The 15,060-nt window shown below is 43.0% G+C and overlaps 1 protein-coding gene across 2 annotated transcripts; it reads right to left on the reverse strand.

Annotated features, from left to right (window-relative positions):
* Positions 1–248: 248 nt before the first annotated feature.
* Positions 249–13,148, reverse strand: LOC309333741 (uncharacterized protein; the record flags this gene model as incomplete). 2 transcript variants are annotated; one of them, XM_081847575.1, is made up of 5 exons in its annotated part: positions 13,111–13,148; positions 6,208–6,303; positions 4,099–4,623; positions 2,148–2,327; positions 249–1,872 (listed from the first exon to the last, which is right to left on the reverse strand). In XM_081847575.1, exons 1-5 carry the CDS (start codon positions 13,115–13,117, stop codon positions 416–418), a joined length of 2,265 nt encoding a protein of 754 aa, XP_081703701.1. In that variant the 5' UTR covers positions 13,118–13,148. The 2 variants fall into 2 exon arrangements, with proteins under 2 accessions (XP_081703701.1, XP_081703702.1); XM_081847576.1 differs by lacking the exon at positions 249–1,872 and having other exon boundaries at positions 2,125–2,327.
* Between the last annotated feature and the right edge of the window lie 1,912 nt (positions 13,149–15,060).

Consider the following 15,060-nt stretch of genomic DNA (forward strand, 5'->3'; position numbering starts at 1 on the left):
ATCCTCTTTTACCAGTGCCAAATCAGCATTGTCCACTAATCCTGTTTCATTATATATGTATATGTCATTGAATCATAGAACTGTACAGTTGGAAGGGATCCCAAAGGTCATATTCATCTTCTTGCTATGCAGATATTATATATATATATATATATATATATATATATATATATATATATATATATATATATATTGATTGACTGATTCATTCATTCATTCATTCATTCATTCATTGATATAATTGTATCCAACATTAGTTCTAGACTGATTTGAAATTAATGATTATGGCTAACTTGAATATTAATTCCAGTAGGTTTACTCTCAGTAGAACTTAGACAGATACAACTCCTCTCCCTCTCTCTCTTTTTACTACAAAGATGAATGTACAAAGCATTTAACTGAAGTCTGATGTGATCTACTTGGATTTGGTTGGGGGCTGATTCACTGAACGTTTCCTGTGGGTCTGTCTCCATCTTTCCCTAGTCCACCTCCCACGATTCTCCACAACTTCATGCAGGAGGCTGGCATAGTTATACTCGTCGTTTTCAAGTGAGATCTCATCATACAGGGGCAGACTAGTGGAAGCAACATCAGCTGATGAGAGTGGAGAGGGATGACTTTCCTGACGGACTTTAGATTGAGCAGATACTGGTTTTGATGACTGTTTCCTTTTCACAGCTGTGAGGCCCCTTTTTGTTTTGAGTCCAGACTGTGAGGCAACTGCTGCTTTTGATTCTTGCTGAAGTGAAAACTTGGGTTGGTTAGCTGGTTTTACCTCTGTCTTTAATTCAGTTCTGCCACTGACTAGGTGATCACCCTCTTTGGGGCATGTGCTCAGATCATGCTGTCTTTGCAGATCTACAGTGAATACAGATTTTCCAACATCTGTTGGCTCTAAGGCAATTTCGGCCCTTGATTCTTGCTGATATGGAAACTCTGTTTCCTTGGCTAACTTTGCCTGTTGGTTTAATCCAAGCTGACCCTTATCGAATGGCTGACATGCCTTCCTGTGATGAACCTCTAGCCACTCTTCCTGCAATTCTGAACTCCCAACATCCAGTTTCTCTTCAAGGTTCAGAGTAGGCAGGAGGAACTGTCCTTTAAATGATTCTCTAATACTTAACACATTAGACCTCTGCCCCAAACATTTTATCTCATAAGGCCATGTCAAAGCGCGCTTCAAAGAAACTGAGCAGCTTCCACCTGCTTTTATAACCCCATCTTTTTTAGGTGGGACATCAGTTTGATCTTCAACTGTTGTCGTAGCAACACTTAAATATAAGAAGGGTTCAGGATTTTCAACACTGTCACAGCTTTTACTATCATCATTCTCAGATGCTCCCAAAATACAATTTTCCTGCAAACTTTTTGTTGCCACTTCTGAAGTAACTTTCATATCTGGAGTTTCTAGATAAACTTCAGTCGGGAATGAGCTCACATTGCAATGCCTCTGAAATTCCTTTCTGTTGTCTGTTTCTAGCTTGTGGTAATACCACAGTTCCATAAAGTTGCACAGGTCCTCACTTCTCATGTGCATTTTTTCATTTAACAGTGTGAAGGGAGTTGTTAGATGCCCTTGCTTTTCATCAGCCGAATTGGTGGCCTGACATGGTCTGGGGCAGAACTCTGCCTGCAACAATATGGCTGAGGCAGACTTGGCACGAACTCTCAACAACCTAGAGTGAGACATCACCCCTGTCTCTGTGATTCTGATCTTTCCATCAGTCAGTCTGTGTTCAGCCATGGAATCAACACAGTCAGATGGTTGACCATTAGTGGTTAGATCAGTCGCTTCTTTGCTTGGCTGGATTTGTTGATTACTGCGTTTCACCATCCAGATCAAAAGCAGCATCAAAATGAACGACATCAACACTGCCCAAAGTAAAAAAAAAAAAAGAAGGTAAAATATTAGCTCAAAAGGGTACATGAATTCCTAAAGAAGCAGATAGAACATAACAAGGTAAGAAAAGCAGGTCTGATCAGGCCAATGACCCATCTAGGGCTTCCCATTGGGGTATCTGGTTGGCCACTGTGAAAACAGGATGATGGACTAGATGGACCTTGGACCTGATCCAACAGGACCTTTCTTGTGTTCTTATGTCCACAGAAATATGTTATCAAACATTAACAGATACACAGAAACATACCTAAACATACCAGCAAAGCTGGTAGTCCAACTTTATGGAAGCTGTTCTCAAAGGCTGATGAAAAGAAGTCTGGCAGGCAGTTCAAGTCAGAGATGTTCCAGACAGGAATCCCTTCTAGGTTTGGTGGACTTCGGCAAATGACCGAGGCAGCATCTTCAAGCAGTGACGCATTGATCAACTCTGTAAAGACATACGGTCTTGAACAGTGGAAAAACTGACTGGGAAATGATTCGCTGGTGAAATCTATTGTGTCTGGTTCCATTTATATTTTCAATGGTTTATGCAATTATTTTTTTTAAAAAAAAAAATGAAGGCATTGCTTAAATTGGTTTTAAAAGTTAGCCTGTAGGATTAAGCCAGCCTCTCTCAAATTTCTGATTAGAAGAGGCCCACTTCCCACTTTTAAACTGTTCAACCTGTGTTGAATCACATTAAGTGTTGAATCTACAAACAGTAACTATAAAGATTTAACAGAAAGATATTATTTATCACATCACAGTTTACAAAACCCCCAAAAGCACAATTTCAAAAAGAGTTGTCTAATTTAAGAGAGCACATATAATCACAATAACATTATGGCATTAATTCACTAACACCTTGTAAACACATACCGTATTGTTATTTTTTAATTAAAAAGGAGGATTTATTGCAAAAACAAACAAACAAAAAACAGATAGCTAAAGATGACTCTAATGAAGCCAGCAACATTATCACTCAAGATGACCCTTCTGAAGACTCCTTCTGGTTCCTACAGAATATTCTGAACCTGCACCCCGAATGTCTATTCTTCTTCTTCCTGATAGAAGGAGTGTACCGTTCTTTGGTCAAGGGTATACGATAGCTGTGCTCCCCTGCTAGAACCTCCAAACAAGCACATACCGTATTTTTTGCTCCATAAGACACACTTTTTTCTTCCTAAAAAGTAAGGGGAAATGTATGTGCGTCTTATCGAGCGAATGCATGGTCCCTGGAACCAACTTGCCCAGGGACAAAAAGCAGTTCATGCTTTTTTTTTTTTTTTTTTTTGAAAGAGGGAAGTGGGTGTTGAAACAAAGCCACTGACCATTTGCCGATCGGGGAGAGAGATAAGGGATGCTAGAGAGAAAGGAGGCTGCCTGGGAGGGGAGAGGTAAAGACAGAAAACTTGCAAAGGGGGGAAACAGGAAGACTAAAGCAATAAGGAGAGAAATTAGAAGAAAAGGAGGAGCAAAAAACTGCTCCAGCTGAAGAAAAGACACTAAGGCAAACAAGAGGGAAGGGGTTTTGAAAGGAAACAGCTGATTGGTGGGATCGGAAGAGAGATAAGGGACACTAGGGAGGCTGCCTGGGAGGGGGGAGGTAAAAGCCCATGGATCGTCAGGATTTTTGCATTGGGTCACCCCAAATTCACCATCAGATCACATAGCATCCCCATGGCTACAGCCTGCACCAAAAAAATCAGGCATCCACTGTTTCCTGGGGCTGCAGTGGTGCAAAAACGTGGTTACAAAGCACGGATCCACATGGATCCTCAGGATTTTTGCATTGGGTCACCCCAAATTCACCATCAGATCACATGTCTGTGGCCACAGCATGAACCACAAAAATCATACATCTACTGTTTCATTCAGAATATTTTTTTTCTTGTTTTCCTCTAAAAACTAGGCTCGTCTTATGGAGCGAAAAATACGGTAATTCATTTTGGTTCTAAACCATCTCTGTTTTTGTAATCAACGTATGTCTGCCATTTGACCCCCCAAAATTATTTTGTCTCTGTCTTCCTTCCAGGTGGGTCCAAAAAACCCTGTCAGTTTGGCCATAGCTGCAAAATTCCACAATTAATCAAAATATGATTTAATTTTAAGTGTCATTTGTAACCTCCGAGATGTTGCAGAGAGAATTCTAGCTGCTCTCAAATAATTTCAATTGTATTGTTTTCACAACTAGGTTGTTAGCCACCTTGGGCACCTACCTTGCAGGAATAATCCAAAATCCTGAAGTTGACAGGAGCAGTTCCATGGATTTCCACCCAGCTTCATCACTGGGAGCATCAGCCCATCAAATACATCTCTTGCTAAAGTTGTTAACTTATTGCCGGACAGGTCAAGCAGTGTTAGCTTGGTCAGCTCCTTAAAACTCTTGCTGGATATCTGATAGATCTGATTGTTTGCTAAGTTCAGTGATGTAAGGTTGGAAAACCCTGAAAAGTCTTTTGGCCCTATACTGGCAATGAGGTTCTGAGCCACTGTCAGGTTTTCTAGACGCCCAGGGTTGGAAAGCCAAGAGGCTTTAACCTCAGTTACACTGTTCTGGTATAAACTTAGTTTGCGGAGGTTTTGGAAAATGCTGAACGCTCCTGGTTTGATTTTCGTTATGCCGCTGTTTGCTAGGGCGAGGCTGGACACTGATGCCAAGCTGGGGCTACTGAAGACGGTGGAGTTGAGAATTCCGATGTTGGTTACCACAAAGAGAATGGAGGTCAACCCTTCTGGAAAACCTAGAAGTGGCAGAAACAGAAAATGCTTGAGAGATAGCTTTATGTTTTATATGTGATCGTGTTGGGAAAGGAAAGCCTCTCCTCCTCAAGGAGGGTAGGAGTTGTGAGCGGGAGCCGTTTCCCGCATTGGCAGGGGGTGTTTTGCCCCCTGCCCAGCTGCCCCAGCTGCCACACCACACCCCCAGCTGGCCAGCCAATCGACTGGAGGCTTGGGGCGGGGTTTAGCCGCTCAAACGCGGCCGCGGCAGTGTTTCCCAGCCATTGTGCTGCTGCTTCTGGTTGGATCATGCCCCCACCTTCCCTTAGTTCATTGCTTGGTTCTTGACATCGCTATGGACCTGTGGTTGGTCACCTTGGTTGGCCAAGGGGCCTGGTAGGAATTTTTATCCAACTGGCAAATTGGCACTGGCTACTTGGTTTTTCGCCTACCTCGTAGCAAATCGTCACAATTTTTGGGTATTGGTGGTTAGGCATTGGAATATGGTTGTGTGTTGGAGGGCATGGTGTGGCCATTGCCTACCCCTCCATTTTATGGGTATTCCGGTAAAAGAATCTGGCGGTCGTGGATCCTGTCCAACGCCCTTGCTGGTGGCTAGGGCCATGGCACGACCCCCGGTGACATCAGGGGGAGCTTTCAGTTGTATTTGCATCAACAGGCTCTTCCCACTGGTGGTTAACCCTTGATAGACTCACCCCTCCCTGAGGGCGTGGAGTCACGCTCTGTTGTTTTATCCAATGCCTAAGCCAATATCTCTCACATGCTGTCATCAATAAAGTTGTGGCCTTTTTTAGCCCATTAACCCAATATACTGTGTCCATGTGTCTTTCTTATCCTCAAGCGGGTGGCGGGTCCTTTAATCACAACTAGCTTACCATACAAAGGTAAAATTTGCTCCACACACATTCACCTCTGTTACTGCCCACCACTGGCATGTGACCTCAAGACAGTTTCCCAGCAGGGATCTTCTTAAAAACCCAAACTTAAAGGGCTCCGGAATCGTTGCAGCACATAATTCTTGATTGTGCTTTTCACTTATCGGCCAGGAGCAAGTTTCTTGCTCAATATCTAAAGGGAATTGCCGATGATACGATTGAAGCCAAACTGAGATATCTATTAAATGATGATGACCCCCTAAGATCACTCATGGTTGCCAGATTCTTGATCAGCGTCCTATCTTTAAAGAAGAGAAACGGACTCCTGTGTGGCTCGGATAATCCCTTTAAACCATGATCTATGCTTTAGGATGTAATTAGGTGATATCACCATTGATATCTTCGATTAATTTATGAGCAGAGGGTGTTGGTTAGGTTACAAATTTATTGTAATGTATGATGGTGGTCTTTTGTTTTTGTTTTGCTTTGGTTCTTGGTTGTCTTTTGTAAGTTTTGGCGGTTTTAAATTTGGAGGTTTAAGTATATTATGTTGGTATGGGAAACTGTCGTGTGATGGGCCAATGGCCGTAATAAAGATCAATCCAATCCAATCCCAAACTTAAAGTGATGATTTTGGAAGCTTGTCCCTCTACAATTTTCTAACAATCATGCCCCAGCATAGATAAGTCTTTGGGAGGATGGATGACTCACCATTTGGAATGGAAGAGCAGAAGTACTCCTTTTCAAGGACACACTGGAACCTGGAAAGCTTTATTGATACCCAAACCAAAATAAGTCCAAAGAGCACTGCAACATTAAGGAGAGGCTATGTTAGTCCAACGCACACAAAAAATGTACATACAACTCCTTCAGTCTCTCTCTCCCTCTAGTGGGCAAGTCCTTGCTAAAAGCAAAACTAATATCTCTAAACCTACCATCTAAGGAAAGCACCAGGGTAGGGAGAGGGGAAAGGGAGAGAGAACTCTGTTTGCAACTGACAGGCCAACTTTGTAAACAAAGGAAATGATTTTGCCCAGGCCCTCCAATCCCAGTCCTTTAGGGAAGGGATGTTGAAGTAAATAAATCACCTAGGTCTCGCGGGTTTCTTGCACTTTTGCAAGTTCTGTCTCTACACAGGAATTTTAATAAAACGGTTCTGGTGGAACACAGCAAGTTGCCTAGCATAGTATGGTCTACACTGGCTGGCAGCAGCTTTCCAAGCATTCAGGCACAGAGTCTTTTCCAGTTCTACCCGGAGAGGCTGGGGGCTGAAACTACGACCTTCTGGATATGAAGCAGGTGTCCTTAAGGCCTGAGTCCAACCCACGTCCACCCTTTATCCAGCCTTTTCTTTCAAACCCTACTGTTCTTCCTCATATATTCCTTTTGGTGTAATCTTGCTGTTGTTTTTTAGTCTTCTTTTGTTTCCTCCTCCTCCTCTATCTTTTCCTGCTTGATTATTTTGCTTCAAGTTCCGTGTAGTCTTCAGCTCCGGAAGGAAGGACCTGAACCAGCAGATTCTATTTACAGGAATCAAGACATTACGAAGAATTTTCTGACAGTAAAGAGTTGGTCAACAGCGGAACGGGCTCCCTCGGAAAGTAGTGAACTCTCCACCCTTGGAGGTTTTTTAATCCAACAGGTTGGATGGCAACCTGTTGGGCATTCTTCAGGTGGGATTCTTGTATTACAGATGGTTGGTCTAGATGGCCCTTTGGGGTCCCTTTCCAACCCCACAATTCTATGATTCTTGTCTGTTTTATTCAGTCCATCAAAAGTGATTTTATTCAACTATAGTCTGCCTTTAAAAATTCTTAGTGTTGGGGGGCATTTCAAGCCATAGTTTGCCTTATTAAGTCATTATTGTCACTTACAAGTATTATTGAAGCATTTTCCTTTGAGGAAAACATCTCTGGGTCTGTGTGTGCTTGTATCTATTTCACACGTCCACCAATGTCTTACTGGACTATAGCACTGTATAACACACACAGCCACCGTTGCAAGCTGCAAAGCATCACACAATACACATCTTGGGCTCCACTCTGCGGATTGTTATATGAACAGGTTATCTAAATGAATTTTTCTCTCCTCTCCTCCCTAAAAGTGTGCTATTTAAACAAGTGGGAACTGCAACAAATTGCTGCAGTGCAAAGTGTGTCTGTTCAGTGCTTCATGCAGCCTGTGAACCAACCATGCAGTCTTCATTGTCACATCCCTAAAACCTATCAAACTGAGCTGTTTTGTGGGATTTCTTAGCCTGCCCCTCATTTTCTCTTCCCAAAAAGATTTTTCCCTATTTCTAAAAACCTGGGGGTGAGGAGGATTTAGGAGCATGCCACCCCCACCCCAGTTGCTTGGTAATCTTCTTCTTCTTCTTCTTTGGCGATTACTCGTAGCCGAGTAAGACTGTCTTCCATAAACACAAACAAAACAAATTCCTTCCAGTAGCACCTTAAAGACCAACTAAGTCAGTTCTTGGTATGAGCTTTCGTGTGCATGCACACTTCTTCAGATACAGATGCATGCACACGAAAGCTCATACCAAGAACTGACTTAGTTGGTCTTTAAGGTGCTACTGGAAGGAATTTGTTTTGTTTTGACTATGGCAGACCAACACGGCTACCTATCTGTAACTTCCATAAACACAGTTAAACAATGAGTCTGTAAGTGACTGTGAAGGCCAGTTCTGGATCCACACGTCCTTCCACAGTGGGGACATTGGTTTCCGGGCGGGAGTTGATCACGGTGTGGTTTTGCCAAGCGTGCCTTTCTCTTAGCACGTTTTCCCCTTGCGTCCTGAGTTTGTGCTTCTTCAAAGTCCATGACACCTTTGGTAAAGGCTGTTCTCCAACTGGAGCGCTCGCAGGCCAGTGTTTCCCAGTTGTCAGTGTTTATGCTACATTTTTTAAGATTTGCCTTGAGACAGTCTTTAAACCTCTTTTGTTGACCACCAACATTACACTTTCCATTTTTAAGTTTGGAATAGAGTAGTTGCTTTTGAAGACGATAATCAGGCATCCCCACAACATGATCAGTCCAACAAAGTTGACCTTGGTAATAGCCCCACTTTGGCTACCCAGCTCTCAAAATGAGATGTGGACGCCATCTGTCAGTTTTGGTTTCCGTCACCTTCTTGTCTTAAACTCAGCCCCCTCCATGTTGTTGCAGCAATTTGAAATTGTGTTTCTTTTAATCCTCATGAAAATTCATCAGCATCTGAGTGTGAATTTCTCCTAACAGACACACTTTTGTATGCAGTTTTGACTAATATATGCATTTTTATATGTTCTCCCCTCACCCAATATATTCACTTGTTTGCACACTTGCTCACTTAAATATGCACTTTTGCATACTTTTGAGAAGTTTTAAAAAAATGGAGAATTGGACAAGGTATAAAACAAACTCCTTCATGTATATACCTGGGTGTACTCTTTAGTGAAACCTCCCTTGGAAGTTTCGGATGGAAGCAGTGAAAGTCAAAGCACAGAAAGCTATTGGGGCATTGATGAAGTCCTGTTACAACAGCTGATTGAACCTGCCATGAAATATTTGATAGTAAAGTGCTTACTCAAATTCTTTATGACACTGAAATCTGGGGCTCTGATTTGAACTCCATTAAGGTTTTGGAAACTGGGCAGAATATTTTATTTTCCCTAGAAGCTATACTCTCTACCACCAGGAATATCAGCAGCTCTTCTTTGTACAGAATCTGGGACGCCAACAATTAAGGCAAGAGCAAACTGTGCTCAGTTAAAGTATATTTTAAAAATTGCCTTTTGAGCTTTTTCCTGCACTGTGCTACATAGAAATGAGTGATAACCTGCTCTGGAAAGCAGCTTGTCAAGATGTTTTAAACCATTATTATATTCCAGAACTGAGCTCTGGTTTGACCTTGAATAAGTGTCAACTAAGAGACTGGCATGAGTTTGACCAAACTGCGGGAGGCAGTGGAAGACAGGAGTGCCTGGCGTGCTCTGGTCCAGGGGGTCACAAAGAGTTGGACACGATTAATTGACTAAACAACAACAAGAAGAAGAAGAGACTGGCTCTTCTGGATAGAACCCAGAATCTGGATTCTGGTCAGAATCCAGAAATGACCTGCAACTAATTAGAAATGCCATATTTTCCCCTTGGTATCCACTCCAGTGTATTTTAGAGCATCTGCTCACACTCTCACCAGCTTCCTCAATAAATGTCTTTATTGACCTGCATTTTCAAGTAATGCCTATCGCAGTCTTGGATGGCTGCTACAGCAAACAAGGTCATGTATGCGGATAGAGTTTGCATTTGTAGTTAACCTCAGGTGGAAGACATCGCTCATTATCTGTTAGCCTGCCTCTTATCCAGAGACTTTCTGAAACCTTTATTCACATGAGCAAGTAGCCACACCCTGGCAGAAATAGGTTGGTTTCTTTTGAGTGACAATAATGGCTTTATAACACAGAGAGCAGCCCTCTATGCATTGACTGAAAAATAATAATAAAATAATCAGGAAAAAGGAGTTATAAAAAATCTCTATAAATGTCATGGTGGTTGTTTCCAGTTCCTGTCCCATGCCATGGCGACGACTCTCTCAACATAAGAGATAGGCACAGGCTGAATAAAGAGAATGGAAGTGGTTAAACCAAACCTATAAACCTTGATGTTGGGAAAGATGGAGGGCACAAGGAGAAGGGGATGACAGAGCATGAGATGGTTGGACAGTGTTCTTGAAGCTACAAACATGAGTTTGACCAAACTGCGGGAGACAGTGGAAGACAGGAGTGCCTGGCGTGCTCTGGTCCATGGGGTCACGAAGAGTCGGACACAACTGAACAACTAAACAACAACATAAACCTATTGAGGTACAGGAGGTACTGGAGACCTGTTGTCACCTCAATGGCTTGCCCCTGCACAGGGACCGGTGGAGGTGCTGGGTGCTTACTCACTTTGCCCGAGGTGAAACCCCCAAAACTGCCATTGGATGTAGAGGTTCTCCTTGTAATTGGGTTTTAATTGGCATTAAGAATAGGTGCACACACAAGAGGACATGTACATTATAACTGCAAACAACCAGCTGCATGGAACTGAGGTTTGAAATTGGGAGAAGAATCTATCTTGTGCTGGAGGTGGATGAAGGAGATGGGGGCTCTCTGCTATATTTTATGGAAGATTTTACGTTTATGATTCAGCAACCCTCTCCTAATATTGAATTTTAAGATATACAGGTGAGGATGGTTTGATGTATGATGTAACACTGAGATTTAAAAGAAGATGTAAAGTTGTGTGCGGCTTGATAGGAGTTAAAAGAGGGAGAGAGTTGTTTTGTTTGGAAGGTTGTCGCTGGGGGTTGGAGCCTAACCCCTTCCCCCCCCCCCAAAAAAAAAGAAGACTGAAAGAGATCGTGGAGATGTTGAGATATAACCTTTTTTAAAAAAAATAATTTAAAATGCTATGGTAGCAGCGAAAGGAAAGTTGCATGAAGGCTTTTTGGGTGTTGGAAGAGGAATGGCGCCACCTTTTCCCTCCTTTCCCAGCCAGAAGAAGAAATGGAAAATCTCTGGAACTCAGAACTTGTTGACTCTCTGTGCTAGTGGAAAGGAGGGATCTGCTATTGTCCATTTGGAACTGCTTGAGTATTATGGGAAGGAGCTGAGCAGGAGAAAGAAGAGGGTTTAACCTTGAAGTTTCAGCTCTGCCCCTACCAGGCTGGAATAAAACAGCAGTGGGAGTAGGGAGATAGCCCCAAATGCACCAGGAAAAAAGGAAAACGTCAGAGAGACACATAAGGCCAAGAGACTAACAACTGACTTTTGGATGTAGTGGGCACAGGATGAAAAGGAAAAAGCTATGGGTCCTCAGTTGTAGCCTTTCTTCTTCTTCTTCTTCTTCTTTGGAAGTTAAATAATAAAATAATACCAAATAGAAATCATTAAGAGTGCAACTGTTAATTGTATGATAATTTGGAAAAATGGAATGTAATAGAAATAAATAAGAATATGAAACACAGTAATATTAGATAATAAAGATCCATCAGGAACTGTGTGTGGGAAGCCTCTTAACAAAACTGTATTAATTTGGAACTAATTTGTGTAACTAGGTTTATATTGGAAAATCAATAAAAATAATTGGCAAAATAAATTAATAAACAAATTGTTGTGGTGATTCAAAGGTTAAGTCTGAAATCAAGATGGATTTGAGTTTGTATCTTCTCTCTCTTACATCATGGATACAGTATTAGCTTATATTATGGACCCATGTTGTTTTATTAAGGCTGTTACTACAGGTTTGCCATGGCCTTTGGCTAGAGCAATAAACTTATGAACTGAACTGATTAGAGAACTGCACTGCAAATTTTTGAAAGTGTGAATTCCAAAGAATACATGCTGTTCAATTTGTGGATTGGTTTGCGAAGTGGTAGTTAGGCGGTTTTTTCTTTATAATGTAAACAGAATCAGTTTTCTCTCCATCTCTAGGCTAAACTCTGTGCCTGAGTTCAGTTGGTTGCTATTGTGTTTCCAAGCCCAATTCAAGGTGCTCACAGTTACATTCGAAGCCCAAATGACTTATCCCCAAATGCCCAAAAGACCATCTCCCTCCCTATTGAACCTCTTAATACTATTATGTATATAGTACATTAACTCTTAGTAGTTCCTCTTAGTAGTTCCACCACCCATAGAAGTTCGAGAGTGGTGGCAGCCTGGGAGAGGGCATTAACTGTGGCAGCATCAGTGCTCCTGGCATCTTCACTATAGAGTTTTTGTCATATACTGAAGAAACATCTCTATCCTAGCCTTTGACAGTTAAGTTATATATACTTCAGGACCCACCCTATTCTTATTTATTTATTGTATCTACTGTATGCCCCACCTATTTCTCTGAGGAGCTCAAGGTGGCATACATCATCCTCATTTAATCCCCACAATAACCGTACAAGGTAGGTTAGGCTGAGTAGCAGCAGCAGCAATTGGCTCAAGGTCACCGGTGAGTTTCATGGGGATTTGAACCCTGGTCTCCCATATACTATCCCAATCCTCTAACCGCTATACCACATGGAGTGCAACCCTCTCAGTCCCAAACACCTAATCCCCCCCCCAAAAAACCCTCCTGATCCCTTCCTCCTTGCACTGGATATTTTGGGCAACCTGAATGCTGCTGTGTTGGTCCTGATACAGAGTAGTTTTGCCATTTGCTTTAAGGCAGTGGTGTCCAAACTTTTTTCAAAGAGGGCCAAATTTGATGAAGTGAAGGGCCGTGAGGGCCGACCAAAGGGCCACCAAAATTGTTTTTTCAGGATTGAAGTTGGTGAGCTTTTTTATGATTTTACCCCCAAGTTGTTGAGCTCTTTTTTTTTTTGGATTGAAGTTGTTGAGTTCTTTTTTAGGATTTTAACCCAGGAAATAAACTGCCACAGGGGCCGGATTAAACCAACTGGCGGGCCAGATTAGGCCCCGATACGAACTTTGGACACTCCTGCTTTAAGTCATCTGCAATGGTGTATTTTTACATTGCTCCGACCAGCTGTGGGACCTTAAGGGTGATGAGCGGGTAATAAATCAAAATAAAATAATTACAGCACCTGCAACTAAAAGTTTGTTGTTCATCCACACGGTACTCTAAGAGTCCCCTACTTACATTTCATGTTGGACAGGCTTTTCCTTTCCGCGAGAGAAGCAGTCAGCTTGGGCTTATTCATGAGCACTCTAGCAACCTTGCCTGGGAGGTGGGAGGTATAAAACTGCAGGGCTGGTGCTTGCAGCCTCCATTTGGTGGACACAGGCAAGTCAAAACCTGTTACGTGTTGAACTCTTCCCTTCTGTGGGGGGCTTAACATTCCCCCGTGAGGCCTCATGCATGGTTAGTATAGCATCATCTCCATAGCATCACCATGGAGTCTTCCCATTACCAGTAAATACGTTAACCATTTTACAGGATAAACCAAGAGCCCTGCTCCATTTTCCTAGACTCCCCCTTCCCAGCACAGTCTCGTGGGGATGTAGAGAATTATAGATCAAATATGAATATGTCTGGTCTTGGGGTCCTTCAGTCATTGCTAAATCACTGGGAGTTGGATCCCTTTGTCCAGCAGAAACCAAACTTTATTTAGAGGGTCATGAATGAAGCTGACAACAGGGTTATGGGCGACCCTTGTCCATTCGTGCTGAACACATGTACAATAGATAATTTTATTATTTATACCCCCACCCATCTGGCTGGGTTTCCCCAGCCACTCTGGAGTGTCTAACCTGAGTCATGCCTTCTGATGCCGCCCAAATTATTTCCCAAAAAGAAACTGTGCAACTGTCTTTTTTGCAATGTTGTTTTGCAATAGAGCTTCACAGCAGGTATGGGGAGCCCTTTTCAGCTTGAGAGGTGCATTCGCTTCGGAGGGCTACATGCTGGTGCTGGGTGAGGCGAGAGTCAAAAGTGGGTGAAGCAGTGAATGCAGATTTTGCCTTTGTACAGGAGGCTAGTTTCTACACACACTCCTACCTATCTTCTATCAAGGCAAGTGAAATATACTCAGAGTTGACAGTGGATTTCATGCTCTTTCTTCAGCTCATAGTGGTGAGGAGAAATGGAAGTTCCCCCAAAATGTCTGCCTTATATACATTATTTACACAATGGGCCCCATGTGATTGGCTAATTCCAGGATTCGTTTGTAGGCCAATCAGGCTGCGGATTCCCTTCCACCTAGAGCTGGATTGGGTGGCTCCTGTGGACCAATCAGACTGCTGCATTCTGGATCCTATTGTTCTAGGACCAATCAGACTGCTGCATTCTGGATCCTATTGTTCTAGGACCAATCAGACTGCTGCCTTTTGGATCCTATTCAACTCAGTACATAACAGCAAGGAAGGGGTCATTATAAGATTTCAAAGATACATCCCAGTCAAACAGCAACAGTCAAGTGTGGTGCAAAATAGGGCCTATGAAGGATGTGATCTAGGGAGAACATTCCAAGGGCCAGAAAGAGAGGCACATAGGGCCACATTTGGCCTCTGAGCATGGGAGTTGCGATCCCTATTTTACATCTTCAGGTTTGGAATGGGGCCTTGGGCAAGGTCCCCCAAGTAGATCCCCTTCTCCCTCATCTCCAGGGCATTGATGCCTACTCACTTGCCCTCTTCCCCAAATCTGCACCACCACCTGGAGGGAGAAAGCAAGACAAATGGAGGCTGCCTTTGGTGCATCTGCTCGCTGCTTGTAGTCTTAGAGAGGACAGGTAAACAGGCAGGGATGGCAGGAAAGAGCAGCAAGCAGGCAACAGGAACACTGTAAGGGACCAGGAGAACCTGGAACAGCAGGACCAGGACACAAACTTGCAGAAAATGGGTGTTTGCTAAGTGATAGATGTAGATAAAAAGGTAAAGGGACCCCTGACCATTAGGTCCAGTTGTGGCCGACTCTGGGGTTGCAGCGCTCATCTCGCTTTACTGGCTGAGGGAGCCGGTGTATGGCCAGCATGACTAAGCCGCTTCTGGCAAACCAGAGCAGCGCACGGAAACGCCATTTTACCTTCCTGCTGGAGCGGTACCTATTTATCTACTTGCACTTTGACGTGCTTTCGAACTGCTAGGTTGG

The sequence above is a fragment of the Podarcis erhardii genome (genome assembly GCF_964252035.2).
Source record: "Podarcis erhardii genome assembly, chromosome: Z".
In the NCBI taxonomy this organism is placed as follows: Eukaryota; Metazoa; Chordata; class Lepidosauria; order Squamata; family Lacertidae; genus Podarcis; species Podarcis erhardii.